The sequence below is a fragment of the Panthera leo genome, chromosome C2 (genome assembly GCF_018350215.1).
Source record: "Panthera leo isolate Ple1 chromosome C2, P.leo_Ple1_pat1.1, whole genome shotgun sequence".
Taxonomy (NCBI): domain Eukaryota; kingdom Metazoa; phylum Chordata; class Mammalia; order Carnivora; family Felidae; genus Panthera; species Panthera leo.
This window is the reverse complement of record NC_056687.1, coordinates 81,135,440-81,152,067: the sequence shown is the minus strand read 5'-3', so window position 1 is coordinate 81,152,067 and position 16,628 is coordinate 81,135,440. Positions and strand designations below refer to the sequence as shown.

The following is a 16,628-nucleotide window of genomic DNA, read 5'->3' as shown; positions in this document are numbered from 1 at the left end:
GAGGTGGAGAAAGAACAGTGTAGCCTCAGAACAATGACGGATAGAAGACAAGGAGGAAAAAATCAAAGTGGGAAAAAATGTATCAAAAACCTTGTAGGTGGATTGTAAGAGAAAGTGGAGGCCAGGGCTGGGGTTGGTCAGGGAGGGAGTGTTTCGAATATTTTGGACTGTATTTGGAAACAAGCCATAGGTGATGATTAGGCCCCAGAAGGAGATGCCATACTAGACTGAGGAGTTAAGGGCAGAGTGGGCTAGGGGAGATCAGTGAAGCAAGCAAACGATAAGGCTGGACTGGTGTTTGGGAGATGTTTATAAAGGGTCCCAAAGGCAAGGCAGGCGACTTTAAATTCTATAAAATGGATTTTTATAGAATGGATAGCATGGATTGTGACAGCAGGTGCTTGTGCAACAGAAACAGGATAGACACATGGGCAGCTACCAAACTGGGGGCCTGAGAAGAAAGAGCATCGAGATGGCCAGGGGGCTGCTGAGGCAATCCTTAGCGGGGGCATCATGGGGACCAGCTGGGAGCTGAGGAACAATAGGAGGCAAAGGTCTCCTAGGGGACACCCCAGTTGCTTTTTGGGCGGGAAGCAGAGGACTCTCGTTTGGTGGGTACAATACGCTCACCCCTGGGGCTCAGAGAAGATGGTGCGTTTGTCATCCCAGATGAATGAGTCTGGCTTCTGTTTTTAGAAACCCTTTGCAAGATACTCCATAACTTCTCTCAATAACTCATTTTAGCCTTTAATGGGTCTCCAGGCCAGGAGATTCTTCCTTTCATCCAAAATAGCAATTCCTCACTTGAGAAGCACATTTCCCCCCCTCTCATTCTTTTCTGAGCCGAGATGAAAAGTAAGAAGGTGTGGTATTTCCTGTTGTGAGTCCTTCGCACACTTGAGGCCAAGTCCCAACACATTCTCTGCTCCTCCTCTCCAAAAAACAAAACAAAACAAAATATATTTTGGCTTATTTAAGGTTTTCTCATGGGGCCACTCATTGTCTCCGTGGTTCTTCTCTAGTCTCTTGCTTGGGTGCTTCCTTGGTCACGGGCACCAACCTGGGCATGCAGAGATGCAGGGAAGAGCAGCAGTATAAACGGAGGCTTCAGAGTCAGACGGAGGTTTTAATAGCAGCTCCCCTGTTACCTAGTTGTATGTTCTTGAGCAAGCTGCATCACCTCCCTGAGCCTCCATTTTCTCATCTGTACAATGGATCCATAATATTTACCTTACACTTGGAGAGCTGTGCCAGTTAAAAGTAAAGTACATGAAATGCCTGAAAACATTCAATAAACGATGGCTCCCACTGTCGGTGTAGGCTGGAGCCATCCTGATAACGTCGGGAAAAACCACCCTTCAAGGACTTTAATAAACACACTGAGAGTCTGTGTACTTAAACAACAACTCCACCATTACATAGTTCAGACGGCCACGCCTACTACCTCTGCTGGTCACGGAAAACACAAACTGGTCTTACTCTAGCACAGGAAAACGGAGCACAGGAGGAGGAACTGTGCTAAGAGATTCGCATTTTCAAATTTCCCTTCCACAAAAGTACAGCTGCAGAACAGATCAAGTGGTTCCTTCACCTGCAAAGGGACTTGAGTAGTGATGGCTTTAAAACTCTCATACTGACTGAACAAAATCATTGGGATTTTTTTTCTAATCAGAGAAGACTCTCCCTGCAGATAAACTCCCTCTAATCGGCTCCCTTATATCCACCTCCCTCCATAACCTGTAAATGCTACTGTGTTAACAGTGTTTTCAACCAGTGTATACAGTATGTTCTCAAGTAAGTAAAATTGTGCAGTGGGAGCAGAAAGAAATATGTTACAATGCTAACAGTGTTTATTTCCTGGGGGACAATATTATTTGTTTTTCCACACTAAGCCTTAATTACTTGTATAAAGAAAAACTGCTTAAGGAATGGTACGTGTAACTTTATAAAAACCTGTTATCACAAATATTTAAAAATATGTTTATCAAGTCAACTGCTGAAATGTGCCAAAATGATAATATTGTTTCTCAGTGATCGTGCTACGAGTGATTGGTTTTTCTTCAACTTTTCTAAATTTTACAAATTATTTACAATGCGATTTCAATGTATTATGTAATGGTACTTTATGATATAGTATTAAACTCCATAATGCTAAATGCATGCAAAAAATTTTATCAAGGTAAGTGAAGAGAAAAAAAGCATGTCATATATTGCTACAGTGATGATTCATATCCTATGACCAACAGATATTTATCTGTCCCTCTCAGAGAGTCATTAAATCGCAGAATTTTAAGGGTTTCTGAGTCATCTAAAATGACTATTGTTTGATGTAGGCTCTGTCTTTGTAATAAAGAGAATATTAATAATAATCTAGCATCAATGTGCCAAGCCTCTGTAATAAGCACTTTAAATGAACTGCTTCATTGAAACTTCAAAATAATGCTATGGTACTTAGGTAAGGTACTTGTAGTAGGCAGAATGATGTCCTGAAAATGCCCATGTTCTAATGCCTGGAAGCTGTGAATATGAATATGTTAGTTTATATGGCAAAAGGCAATCAAAGTTACAGGCGGAATTGAAATTGGTGGTCGGCTGATGTTGAGATGGATTTATCTGAGTACATTCAGTATCATCACAAGGATCATTTTAAGTGGAAGAGGGAGGCAGAAGGAGACTATAAGAAGGATGCCATGTCGAGAACAATTGGACTGGCCACTGCTGGCTTTAAAGATGGAAGGGGAGGCGGTGCCTGAGTGGCTTAGTCGGTTAAGCGTCCACCTTCAGCTCAGGTCATGATCTCACAGTTTGTGGGTTCGAGCCCCACATCGGGCTTTGTGCTGACAGCTTAGAGCCTGGACCCTACTTTGGATTCTGCGTCGCCCTCTCTCTGCCCCTCCCCCACTCACACTCTGTCTCTCAAAAATCAATAAACATTAAAAAATTTAAAAAAAAGATGCAAGGGGGCCACAGCTAAGGAATGCAGGCAACTTCTAGATACAAGAAAAGGTAAGGAAATGGATTCTCCCCTTAGAGCCTCCAGGAAGGAATGTAGCCCTGATGATGCCTTGAGTTTAGCCCAGTGAGACCTACTTCAGATTTCTGACCTCCAGCACTTAATATAATATGTTGTTTTAAGCCACAAAAATTGTGGTAATTTGCTACAGCATCCATAGGAAACAAATATAGTATTACATTCCAATTTTACAGGTGAGTAGACTGAGGCTTAGATGAGCAACTTGATTGAAGTGACATGTAATTCCAGCATTTATATCCAGATTGTTTGACAATAGCACCTGCACGCTTCGGCACTTGGCCCCACTGGAGCCCCAGATGTTTGTCCAGCACCTGCCTGAACATTTGATACCTGAAAATGCACTCCCTGGTGGTCCCCTGCACTTGAGGATGGTTCTAACTGGTAGAACTGATGTCCTATGTTTGGTGCTTAAAGGTCTTTCCAGTTATTTCCCCCATTGATCTATCATGCAAAATAACCTAATTCCTCCTTCATGAGAAATACTTTTTTAAATATTTGAGGTCAATAATCACTTCTCCCGAAGTCATCTCTTCTTTGGATGAAATAATCCCAGATTCAGCCTTTCCTTATAAGACATTAAATTCCAGCACTTTCCTGACCTCTTCCCTCTGGAAAGCATCCAGACTGTCAACACCCATTTGAGGACCTAGCCAGTTCTTACCTTGCTTTGAATTTGTGTGCTTTGATTTTCTTCCATGAGGTTATCACTCTGACCTTAACCCTTCTGAACTTGAGTATATATTACATCTTGAGCCCTTTGATGGAAATATTTCTAAAAATCAATCAATCAATCAATACTGATAATTTTTGGATTATCTGGCCTAAAGACTTGAAAACATAGCCTGCTTTCAAGTTCCTTTTGATATTATCACAAACTGATTCCACTCTTTGTTGACATGAATCATACCTTTCTTGTTTTAGCCTAGCAAGGGCTAGAAGAAAATGCCTGTTAAGCTATAATAAGGAACTGTTCTGGCAAAGCAGCAACTTTGTAAGGAGCCTCGAGATATCATAGGCTGCTCCTGTGTATCAGTCTGAGAAGTTGTGCTATCTGTTCCAATGCACGGGGGAGACAGGAGGAAAATGAAGGAAATGTGAAGATTCAATGTGATTTCATCAGATTATTTAAAATACTGTGAATTTTTTTAGGGCAGAGAGACCTGCTCACAAATATTCATAACAGCCTCCTCGAATCTTTGACCATTCACAGCTCTAAATGACCCATGTTGCTATTCCCTTGTTTCTGCAAAGAATCAAGAGCTGACTGTAAACAAATAAGACAGCCAAAAAACAAACAAACAAACAAAAACCCCAAAACCAAACCAAATCAAAACCCTGAACTTACGCAACTGCATAATGACGAATGCTTGGTGAAAAAAACATGAACCCATATTTCACTCATTTCACTCCCTGCATCTCTTCCAAGGAAGGGTGTGGGGAGGGTGGGGAATAAAACATTTTTGTGGGCTAGTATATAAACATTCCAGTAATTAAGTACGCTGCTCTGTCAGAACTGACTTGAAGAGTCAAAGGCACTTGAACACAAGACACAAGGTTTGCATTTCCTTTATAAATACTTATGGGAGTAAGAATAAAAATAGAAATGCCACAATCAACTTCATTTGGGGCTTTTCTGAATTCCAAATGTTTGAAAAAATCGTGTGATATATTGAGGGAAACAGGTGCAGACAGTTTGAACCTCCAGGTACTTAGGGCAGGTCTCTCTTGGGGTGCCAAGTAGTAGATAAGGAGGAGCAAAACCAAATTCAGGGCACAGAATGAAGCCGCCAATGGTGAGGATTTTCCACGCTGCTGTGTCACTGCTGTTGTACCTTTATGCTTTGGGAAAGTCAAACATCTGGGCTGTAACACTGGGCTACCTCACAGGGCTCCTGGAAAGGATAACTTAGAATGGTTTCATTTTTTTAGCTAAAAAAAGAAAATCTTATGTAAATGGTGATACAGTCTATGCTTGTGACTACAGAGCATACTACAGGTATTCAAGAGAGGAGGCCCTTTCATTTCCAGAATTGTATGATTTGAGCTTTGCCTGCCTCTATTTTCCCTCCCACAGAATATCTCTGTTAAATCCAAAGTAGGAGAAGAGGTGCTCAGTGGATGAGGCAAGAGTCAGCATGAATGGAGGATCATCACGTCTCCAGTGTCTGACTGCCCTTGGCCAACCCCCTACCCACCAATGGTGCACTCCATGGTTCCAGCTGGTAAGCCCTAGGTATCCGTGGAGTCCATGGCACCTGCAACTTCCCCTTACTCACTCCCACCCTGTTTCTCCTGTTACCATGTCAGCTGGGGGCCGTGACCCCAGTCTTGATCCTGTCTCTAGCCTGAACTTGGAATCTCTGGTATTCAGACCCCACACCTCTGCCTCTTGAACACTCATGGAGCCTGTAAAGGGAATTTTCTCTACAGATCCAATCCTATAGAACCCAAATCAATCCTGGGCAATTGATGCCATCCTCCCATCCCCTAGGAGAGGGATTTGGACAGATTCGATGTATCACAGATGGGGTCTCCTCCAACTTTTAGTTGGCCTCCAACTTTTCAGTTCAAGGGCCATTCCAATAAAGCAAAGACCACTGATCGAATCCCACTAGCCACTGTATCAGAAAAGCCTTTTATTGGCAATTTTTGGCGATGCTTTCCTCATGCTTGTCATTCAACAATTTTCAATAACATGTTTATTGATTACCTACTGTGTGCCATGAACTTACACATGATCTCATTATGCTTACAGCAAACTTGCAAGATTTTCAGGGGAGGAAGCAAAGGATTAAAGAGATTAAGTAACTTGCCCAAGGTCACACAGCTAGTAAGTGCCAGGGCCAAGTTTTGATGCCAATGTAGACTATACCCCGCTGCCTCATTCTATAAATATCTGTTAAGTGCTTAGTTATTTGCAAGATGTATTTCCAACCTCTTAAGGTCTCAGGCTACATTAGGGCTTCTGAGGGAACCCCTCATCAACTACTCCATGGGCCTGGTTCCAAGAAAGCTAACACTCCAGAATCTATTAATTACCCGAGGGCTTTTGGGAAAGGTGGTCAGCTTTTGGTAGGAATGAAGCACTGTTTCGGCCCCTTTGAAGGGCCTAACAGGAAATATCTTGCTTCAGCCTAAACTGCTGAGGGACATATTCAAGTGGATGGCACTCAACAGGTTTGGAATAACACATTCCTCAAGTGCTCTGAGTTTCTGACCAACAACGAAAAAATTCCACAGTTAGACTTCTCTTTCTGGATGCTCAACCACAGTGACATCGCAATTTGGTAGCTTTCATGTATATATCATATGTACACACATATAAAATGCCTCACAGAGAGTTAATCCAGAAACTTCATGGAGGACTGGTTCTTGGATATCAGGAAGACTTTAGTGGTATCATCAGCTCATCTGCTAATACTGACTACTGCCTGATTGAGGTACTGATAATCCCTTTCCTACTCCCTAGTTGAAGCCCTCTTTCCCCCATTCTTTTACCTTTATTGCAAACTTCCCCCATCCCTGTGAGTCCTAGCAAATGTGAGGTTACTGAAAAAATAAATTCTTCTCTCCTTGCCAGGGCCAGCTCATGGGAGTGAAATCTGCATAGCTGCAAGGAGCCCCACACTTAGAAGGGCTCTGTACTTGTTTTAATTAATGCTCTGCTGTCACTGACTTGGAATTCTTAATAATTTTGAACAAGGGATCCTGTATTTAACATTGCACTGGGTCACACAAATCACATAATCGGTGCTGCTCTGTGCTGTGGACATTGAGATAGGGAGAAGAGTCATACCACATAAGTTAAGAATGGATGGTGTACCTGTTGTCCCCTTTGGCACTCAGCAGGCATTTTCCCACGAGAGGCAATCCTCAGGTGGATAGAGTTGATAAAAGCTCTATCCTCCTTACCCTAATATTTTCATCTCTAAAATGGGGATAGCAGCACTTAATTTGCATGTTATTCTGTTGAGTGGGATCATGCATATAGTACCAATCAGAGTGTTTGATATTTGATAAATGAAATCCATGGGAGATATCAGGTACAGAAAACAGAGTTTGAACTCTGGAGGAGCTAACTTAGAATTGCATCAGCTCTGGCGCTTAAAAAGATGCATGACTTGGGGCGCCTGGGTGGCTCAGTTAGTTAAGTGTCTGACTTTGGCTCAGGTCATGATTTCATGGTTTGTGAGTTCAAGCCCCACAGTGGGCTCTCTGCTGTCAGCACAGGGCTGGCTTTGGATCCTCTGTCTCCCTATCTCTGCCCCTCCCCTTCTCAAGAATAAATAAACACTGGGGCACCTGGGTGGCTCAGTCGGTTAAGCGTCCAACTTTGGCTCAGGTCACGATCTTACGGTTTGTGAGTTCGAGCCCCGCATCGCATCAGGCTCCGTGCTGATGGCTCAGAGCCTGGAGCCTGCTTCAGATTCTGTGTCTCATTCTCTCTCTGCCCCTCCCCCACTTATGTTCTGCCTCTCTCCATCTCTCAAAAGTAAGTAAATGTAAAAAAAGTTTTTTAAAATAATAAATAAACATTTATTAAAAAAAAAAAAGATGTGACTTCAGGTGGGTGGCTTCTCCCAGCCTCAGTGTCTTTATCTGTAAAATGCCTTAATCTAATATTTGCCTTGTAGGGTGATCATGGGATTTCAGTAATCTAATGTATTTAAAGAGCCTAGTTTATCACCTGGCACCTGGTAAGAGCTCAAAAAATAGTTGGTTTGGTTCCCTTATAACACCATTTCTGTACTCTAAATTCATTTACAGGTGATGTAGGGATACAACCATTAATTAGTGTCTTATACTATCCAAATTCTTTTATGCTATGTGACCTACAAAATGGGACCTCCTTGTATGTGAAAATCACTTTGTAAAAAATATTTGAAGATTATTCTTCCTTCTTTGCTAGACTGTGAATTCCCTGAAGGCAAGAACCGGGTCTTATTTACCCTTGTAGCCTAGAACACCTTCTAACACATGTTAGAATCCTCATTTAAATCAAATCTGTCTTCTGTACGTGTATGCCAACTACAAGATGATAATTTTCATAATATTCCTAAGTTAACAATTAATTATTAGCCTGTCGATGATTAGGATGTACAGTGTACCAAATACAGCCCCATCTCTGCCGTTAAAGGCTTTTCTTTTCCTTGCCCATCACACATGGCTCATGTTCCTGCATCCTTGGGTCCGGTTCTTGCTCCGTTAACAAAGCTATTTCCAAGAGGGACATAACTCCGTTTTGTACAACCAGCTACCTTCTCTGGCAACAACCTGTGGGGAGAAGCCACTGGAGGAAGAATTTCCTAAAACCCCAACCAAAACTCAACCCCCATTTAAGATTCAAAGAAGCCTCAGAATGGTGACTTTTAGCCATTTGAAGGCTATGGGTCCCTGTGAGAGCCTTCTCATTGTTATGGACTTTCTCTCCTGAAAATTGTACTCAATGTCTTACATATAATTTCAAAGTGTTTTCAGAGCTCCTGCAGCCTTTGTACCTCAGGTTAAAAATTCTTGTGAGAAGAAAACTGAATGAGCAATGTGAAAAATTCGAGCTTCCTGATAAATGCTAGCCCTGTTCAAAACACACTGCCAAGTTCAAAACAAAACAAAGCAAAACAAAACAAGTTACAACACCCTAGATTGAACCTCAGGGTTATCCCTGAGGGCCCAGTCCTGCACCTTAATGGTAAGGGCATCCAGCCAAGCAGTGACTACTCTCTGGAAAACCTAAGTTCAGCCGAGTAAAATGAAGCCTTGTTTGATAATATCGTTTACATTTCCAAATCCCGGGTATCAAGCTTTCTTCCTATCCCTTGTGGCCCTTCCTAAGTTTAGCCGCTGGTGTAATGGGGTAACCATGGCAACAACCACCTGCCTATTTAAAACCATCTCCAAAGCTAAATAAGGAAGCCTGGGGAAAATGGCTGCTCGCCTGCCTCTCAGTGGACAAACTGGGCACTCCTGAGTATTTTCAACATGAGCAAGCAGGCACAGGAGAAGCAGCATGGACTCAAAGTTCTTACTGGGAAGGGTTCTAGGACCTGTGAAACAGGGCCCACCTCTATGCCACTATGTTTCCGCTTACTTGCAGATACATAGATTTGCACACAAATCTGGGTGCCTGGCATCCCAGGCCACCACACCACCTTGACCTCGACCAGGGCAAGGGTGTGCACCTCACTACAGAGTAGTCTTATTAATGGAACTGGGGGAGTGGGAAGGAAAAACGGTCACCAGATCACCAGGAAACGTGCAATTACAACTGTTTTTTCTCCCCTGATAGAAGTATCTTCCTAATTGTGTTAATCATGTGAATAACTGAAGATGACTCTATTTATGTCATATGTTGACCTATTGATTTCTGGGATATGGAGAAACTTCTCCCTTCCTCTGCTTCCTCACTCTCTACAAACTATAGGGGCTTTGCTTCCTCCCTGCCAAGAGACCAGCACAGCTTGCTCTACCCCAAGCATTCTGCCTTCTCTCACTCCTTGTTATCTTTTTGTACATTTGGTTCTTTTGGCCTGGACAGCCCTTCTCTTTTTTGTCCACCTGGCAAATACATCCTTGTTTTCTGGTCTTTGCATCTGTATGGTTGGAAGCCCCACCACACCAAATTCCGTGCCCTTGCTTTGTGTTCCTTCCCATAGGTTACCTCGATTCATATCACTTAACACAAGTCACTATGCATGTCTGCAGCACTGGATGGTCAGTCCCTACACATGGCTCTCCAAAACACCTACAGAACAGTGCCTGGCATAGAGTATATTTTCAAAAGCTAGTGTTGAATGGATGCATGAACAGAGCCCTTATGGATTTCACAAGCATATGGCATCTTAACAAGTACGTGTGTATGACTATGCATAAGGATACCCCTGTGAAAAGAGGACCCAAAAAGTCTACAGTGGACAGAAGAGAAAGAAGATTTAGTGTGGATGTGAGAGTGACACAGAAGGTCAGTTGATCTGTGAGTCTGTGTTTGCAATAAGAGTGGGGCTGGACCCACTCTTAACAATCACCTGTTAATAGTGATTTGTGAGTTGGGCACAAGCTGTGTGAGACAGCCAGATGGAATATTCCTGGGACAGAATGCCCACCCTAAGGAGACGATGAGTTCAGCTATTGGATCCCACAGATCACTTTTCCTGAAGCTGAAGTATGTTACATTAAAGACTTTCTTTTTCCCAGTTAACCTCCCAGGCATTGAGGTCAGGGGAAAGGAGTAGGGATGAAAATCGTGGCGCTCTTTGGGGGTGTGAGGCTTTAAATAGATGTCTTCAGACAAGGCTGGGCCTCTGCTGTGAAGAGGATCCTATCTGCTAACTAAGTCACTCCCTTCAGGCTCAGTCTGCATTCTTCCTACCCACCTGCTTGAGGGTGGGATGGGATCCAATGGTCATCTTGAAATGGCACAACAAAGAGGAAAAAAGATGGAGAACCAAAGAGAAGAAATAAAGAAGGAAGAATGGAGAAAGGTATTGCAACAATCCCAGGGGTAGCTATATGCCAGTCAAACTCACTTCTTGCAAATTCGCTCCTGCCAGCAAGAAGGGCTTAGTTTTGTTTGCAAAAGATCTGGTTTTCTCTCTTCTTGTATTTTTGGACCTAACATCCAGGCTACACACAGGGTGCACAGGCTGAGGCTGGAATGTGCTGGGCTCCAGGTCTCACAGCGCCAGCAGGGGCCTCCCTCTGCTGCCCCCTGCTGTCAGGGGACGCAGAGGCGCCGCCCTCCCGGCCCTCCGGGCTACCTCCCTTTGAGACCGAGAGAAGCTGAGGCCCCTGCCCTTCTGCTTGCCCCTCCCCAGAGAAATTCCAGGGGGCTGGGGCTGCAGGAGCTTTCCGTCTAGAGAAAGCAGCCAAGCCCCCGAAGAGGGTTCCAGTTAGCCAAGAGCAGATCCCCACCCCTCAAGGCGGGCACGCCACGCCCTCCTTGCCAGCCCCGCAATCCCTCCCTCTGCACAGCATCCTCTGGGAGGGGAGGGCAGGTTTCTGACAGTGTTTTCTGCTTGGAAATGGAAACCCTCCTTCCGGCGACAGCAACGTGGCAGGAAAGCGAAGTCCTTGGGCGGCCGGGCCAAGAACGTTTGGGTGAGAGCAGGTGGAGGCCTCTGTCTGGCCAGCGCCTCCAGGGGCGGGGAGGGGCCAGCGGGCAGTGCAGCCGGGGATGCAGCCTTAGGGCACTCTTACCTGCTGTTGAATTTTTCAGGGTGCTTCTCTCTCATCACGTGGAATCTGTGTGCAATGGAAGCATCCTGAAAGGGAAAGAGAGGAAAGCAGACACCTGGTTAGTGGTCATGACCCTGCAATGCGGAAAGGAAAGGAAGCACACAGGCTCTCACTAAAATCCCCCAAACCTGAGAGTCCATGTCAGAGAGCAGAACATGAGGCTCCCACAAAGGGTGAACACCAGGTCCAAGGTTAGGGGCTAAGGCCACCAATGCTGGTAGAGCCTATGTCAGGTGACTCCTTGCAGCTTCCCCTCTCTGCCACAGTTCAGGGTGAATGAAGGGGACAGCCGCTGCCCTTTGAGGAGAGGGAGGGTGTCTGGGTGTGGGGGCAGCTGCAGTGCAGAAGCCCGCGTGTGGAGCTGAGTGTGAATTTCTGGAAATGCCTTGCCATATTAACTCTTTTAAAAAAATACTTTTTATTTTGGAATATTTTAAGACTCACAAGAAGTTGCAAAAATAGTACAGAGAGTTCCTGTATCCCTTTCACCCAGCTTCCCCCAATAACATCTTATGTAACTACAGTACATTGTCAAAACCAGAAAACTGACGTCGGTAGGTGCTGTTATATATTAACTCTAATCATCCATATCAGTAGAAATAATTAGTGGCATTGAATAACAGGCTTTGTGGATAATAAAAATATGTTTAAACTTCTGGCTTCTGTTTCTTGATCTCCACAGAAAGGACTTTCCCCAAGGTCAAGAGGAGTCTCACTACCACACTCGATGGACACTTTGCTGTCCTCCTATTTGCACACGCCTTTGCTTTGCTACTGGCCACCTGCACCTCAGAGCTCAGTTAGGAAGACTCCCATGATGCCATGCTTCCAGGCTCTCCATCCCCTGACCAGAACTTCTCAACCCTGAGTCCATCTGCGGCCTACATTCATGGGCCATCTCGAGTTCTCATGCTTGTTTTTAGCATCTCTGATCCCTAGAACCAACCCTGAGCTTCGGACCTAAAATTGAGCTCATCTTTCCACCTCACACTTGGTCTTTCACCCTCATTAAGAGTCTCATCTTCCCGCAGGAGAATGTGTTCCGCCCCTTCGCCACTCAGTCCTCGTGTGAACACGCTGGGTGCAGGCGGTGGGCTTTAGAAATAAACAGGCGAATTGGGCTGGGGTGGGGAGTGACACAGAAACAAGGGAGCTGACTCAGACACGTGCAGGAAAAATGCTACAGAAACTCATTTACTGGACCGCGTGGCTAAAACAGAACTGAAATTCCATTTCAGTGGATGTGTATTAATTCCGTTTCTTGATGCAGACTCACAAAAGATAATTTCTGACTGTTGTCATTATTCTTTTCACATCAGGAGGTAGAGTTCAGTGAAGAAGCTTTTTTGGAGCATGCGCTGTGTGTGGTGAAGAAACTACAGGCTAATGGTGAAGACAGAAAGTCCAGAAGCAAGTTAGGGGGCAAAGAGGGGCTTCTGTAATACTTAGCAGAGGAGCCCAGCCAGCTAGGAGCCCACTACAGAGGCAAGTTGAAGATACGGGCTTGGTTTGTGGTTGGCAAACACTGCCTGCTGAAATAATGTTCTGGGAATTTAACATTCAAGCTCTAGTTATGGTTTCGTTTTTCCTTTAAGTCCCATGGAGGGTTGCAGGTCCTGGTTAGGCACCCACTGTGGACACGAGGTGGGCGATGCACAAAGGCCCTGAAGCGTCTATCCCTGGGGTGGGGGGTGGGGGGCGGCCTGTGCTCCTCCCCCAGGCAGCAAGGGCTTCGCTCTCCCTCCCGCGCTCTGAGCAAGTTTGTGAACACCCTGAATAAGATTCATGTGACATCTGTCAAATGCTTCTCTGGGATTCAAGAAAACATTTCATCTACTTGTGTTCCTTTGAAGCACTAATTTTCTTCTGTCAGGAAAAAAGAAAAGAAAGAAGGAAAACGAAAGAAAAAAGCCATCACATGTTGCCTGGCATGATTTGTACTTCACGACCCCCGCACCCCCCCCCCCCCCCCCTCCAACCCTCTGCCAGGACTGTTGTGACTGGCTCCTGATTTTCTTATTCTCCAGAATCTGTGCACAGGCTTCCTACTCTCTGCATAGTTCTGATTATTCGGAGTTGTTTTTTTTTTTTTTTTTTTTTTTTTTTTTTTTTAACTATGTTTTGCAAAGCTGTTTTTCACAGAGACCAGCCTTTACCATATTATTAGTTAAGCATGTGGTTCCAATATAATCGCTTGACAAATACACAGAGTAGCAGGGGAGAGCTGAGCAGTTCCTTTGCTGTTCAGTCTTGAAAAGGCCATGCTAATAAAGACTCTGACTCTGACCATGTTTCTCTACTTGGAGATTTACCTGTGCCTTCTGTTGAGTTCTGTGCCGGGCACTGAGCTGGGTGTATTTACATTCAATCGTGATTTCTTTTAAATTTTGGAAGCCAGTGCTACAATGAGTCAAAACCTTTCTTGGTAATAATGACAGCAAAATGAGACTTCTGTTCTGAAGGGACAAGGGGACCAGCATTGCAATGATGGCATTTCTGAAGGCCACACGCTCTGGGGGTCTTTCTACGAAGTTTTGGGTACAGAAAAGAAGATGGGTAGTGCTCTCCTGAGGTAAAACTAAAAATCCAAAAGATTTTTGCGCCCCTTCCAAATATAAGCAGCAGTCATTTGGACTCTGAGACATTTGGATGTCTGGGCCAGTGCTGTCCAAAAGAAATAAATAGAAAATTTCCCAGTAGCCACATTAAAAAAGTGAAAAGAAAAGGGTGAAATTAATTTTAATGATATATTTCATCAACAAATATTATCACTGCAACATGTAGTTAATATAAAAATTATTGAGATATTGGGACACTCGAGTCGGTTAAGTGTCTGACTCTTGATTTCAGCTCAGATCAGGATCTCACAGTGCATGAGTTCGAGCCCCACATCAGGCTCTGTGCCGACAGCGCAGATCCTGCTTGGGATTCTTCCTCTCTCTCTGTCCTTCCCCTGCCTGTACTCTCTCAAAATAAATAAACAAAACCTTAAAAAATGGAGATATTTAAAATTCTTTCCTACTACATTTTTGAAATTTGGTGTATGTTTTGTATTTATAGCATCTCTCAACTTAGACTAGGACCATTGCAAGCACACCATTGCCTCATGTGGCTGACGGCTACCATACCGGACAAATGCAGGTCTAAGTCACTTTGGCAGCTTACGTTGATAAAAAGACAAAGAAGATAATAAAAACACATGATTTGGAACCTGGATTGTTCTGAAAACTTACGGCATGTTGCAGGATGAAAAAGAGTGCAGACCCCTTGTCCAAGACATCTCTCAGTGAGTCCCGTTGTCTTAGTACCTGCATGGCTCTCACAGGTGACAGACAAGAACATGACACTGAGGAAACCCAAAAAGTTGCAGGGAAAATGATAACGTTTTGGTAAATTCCCCAATGGGGAGGAGGCTCATCATGGTGGAGACTTAGCTGGTGAAGCCTGAGAAATACAATCTGGAAGGTGGAAGATGGTGTGTGGGTTAGCGTGATGCCTGTGGCCTCTCCTTGGCCCCTGGGTTCCCCTAGCATCAGAAATAGATTTCATTGAATCAAGGGATTAGCTGTTCACTCCTCCTGTTAAGGCCCAGTGAAAGCAAAGCCTTTGAGGTATTTGGAGTTACACATACCCCAGGCATTATTTCACAGTCCCCAACTTCCTGTCACTGATACCTGGCCATCCTGACATTTCTGCAAATCCAAAAATAAAGACCAGGGACGAGGAGGCCAGAGAAGCCAGAGGAAGTAGCAGCCTGAATGACTATGTTTAAAATCTCCTGCCAATGGATGTTATCAGTTAGGGGGACTGAGAGGGCCAACTATCCCAGTTCTTCACTGGGAGTGGGCCGGCATGTAAGTAGGTGATAGAAATGTGGTGGCACTGAGGTCACAGTCACTCTCTAGATGGGCCAGGAGAGTGTGTGTCCTGTTTATCCCTCCATGTACTACATGGATTCTGTTGGCACCAAGGGGACCAGGTGAACTTGTCAGGGCAAAATCTTTACCACCTGGGGCCACCACAGCAGCAGTCATTGTCATTGCCTTCATACACACAAGGCAACAGACATCTGTTATCAGTTAAGATATTCCAGGTCCTTCAAAAGAGGCAAAGACTTTGCAAGGCTCTCTTTGCCAAAGGAATCTGACTCTAATTATCACAAGGAAGTAAATTGTGGGTTGGTTTACATACCTACTTCTCCTCTTACAAAGTTTGGGAAGTCAAACAGGGAGGAAGAGCTTCTGCAAATGTCAGCTCCAGATTCTGTTAGGGTTGCGTGTTGGCTACTTGTTTTCTCAAGAATTTCCCTTTCCAACTTTTAAAGAGCGAGCATACAAACCCAGCAAACATTTTATTGAGAGAAGCCTAAGGGTATACCAAGGAGATAAAAAACAGTCCTGGTTCCTCACTGATTCGCAATAGAATGTTAAATACACACAGGCTAAAGGTGTATGAAAACAATCATGAGGAAGATACCGTGAAGTTCTTTATAACTTGAAAGATGAACAGATTGGATTATTATAAGTCAGCCCCAGGCAAATAAATACCCTGCCCACTGAGTGTGATGGAGAATCTGTTTGTATGCATTTCCTTGGGGGACAATAAGATGGTCTTCTTTTCCTTCCTCCTGTCCCTCAACTTCCTTCCTTCCTACTTATTTGTAAGAATGAATTAAAACCATCATCATCATGACTCTTGGGATTACGGCTAGGTTATCTAGTTAATGTGAAGCTGTTTATTCCTTTTTGTTGTGTTTATCCATCTGGTCAGGAAATACTAAGTGAGTGAAATTTCTTGCATATGGCACCGTGTAGAGACAGACCAAGAGGTATCAGGAATCATGTTTTGGCAGCCAGAGTTGAGTGTGTTAAGAAAGAGAAGATGTGGGGCTAAAGACTCTGAAGGCAGCCATGGCTGTAAGCTGCCATCTAGAAGTTTCTAGTCAGGGCACCCAGCCCTGCTACTCAGCTCTCCCGTTTGTCTGGCTGCTTATAGAGCCTGGGTCCCCTCCTTTCTATCATTTTTCCCCTTCATCCAGCTCAGTTCCGGTTTCTGCTCCTGTGTAGGTCCACTTCCTTTGGCCATTCTTCTCTGTTCTGATGGGGTGTCTCCACTCACTGAAGACTTTGTTGGGACCATCCACATCAGAATTCTCTCAGAGGCCTGTTAAAAATGCCAACTCGAAGACCTGGCTCAAACCAACCAAATCAGAATACAAACTAGGATGTGTCATGGGGGCGGAATTTACATTTCTGACAAAGGGCACTGGTGAGCCCTCACACATTGGATGTTGAGACTCCCCCCACGGTGTTGCTGTGAGGGGAAGCATTTGAAGACAGAGGGGGCTGTGCAGAGGCCCCAT

At 44.4% G+C, this 16,628-nt stretch overlaps 1 protein-coding gene across 1 annotated transcript in view; it reads right to left on the bottom strand.

The window, feature by feature from the left end:
* The window catches only part of DGKG (diacylglycerol kinase gamma), a 202,365-nt gene that overhangs the window by 73,857 nt on the left and 111,880 nt on the right, over positions 1 to 16,628 (bottom strand). The window contains exon 20 of the mRNA XM_042955649.1: positions 11,228 to 11,292. Coding sequence (XP_042811583.1) covers positions 11,228 to 11,292 — 65 coding nt within the window. The remainder of the gene's footprint in view (positions 1 to 11,227; positions 11,293 to 16,628) is intronic.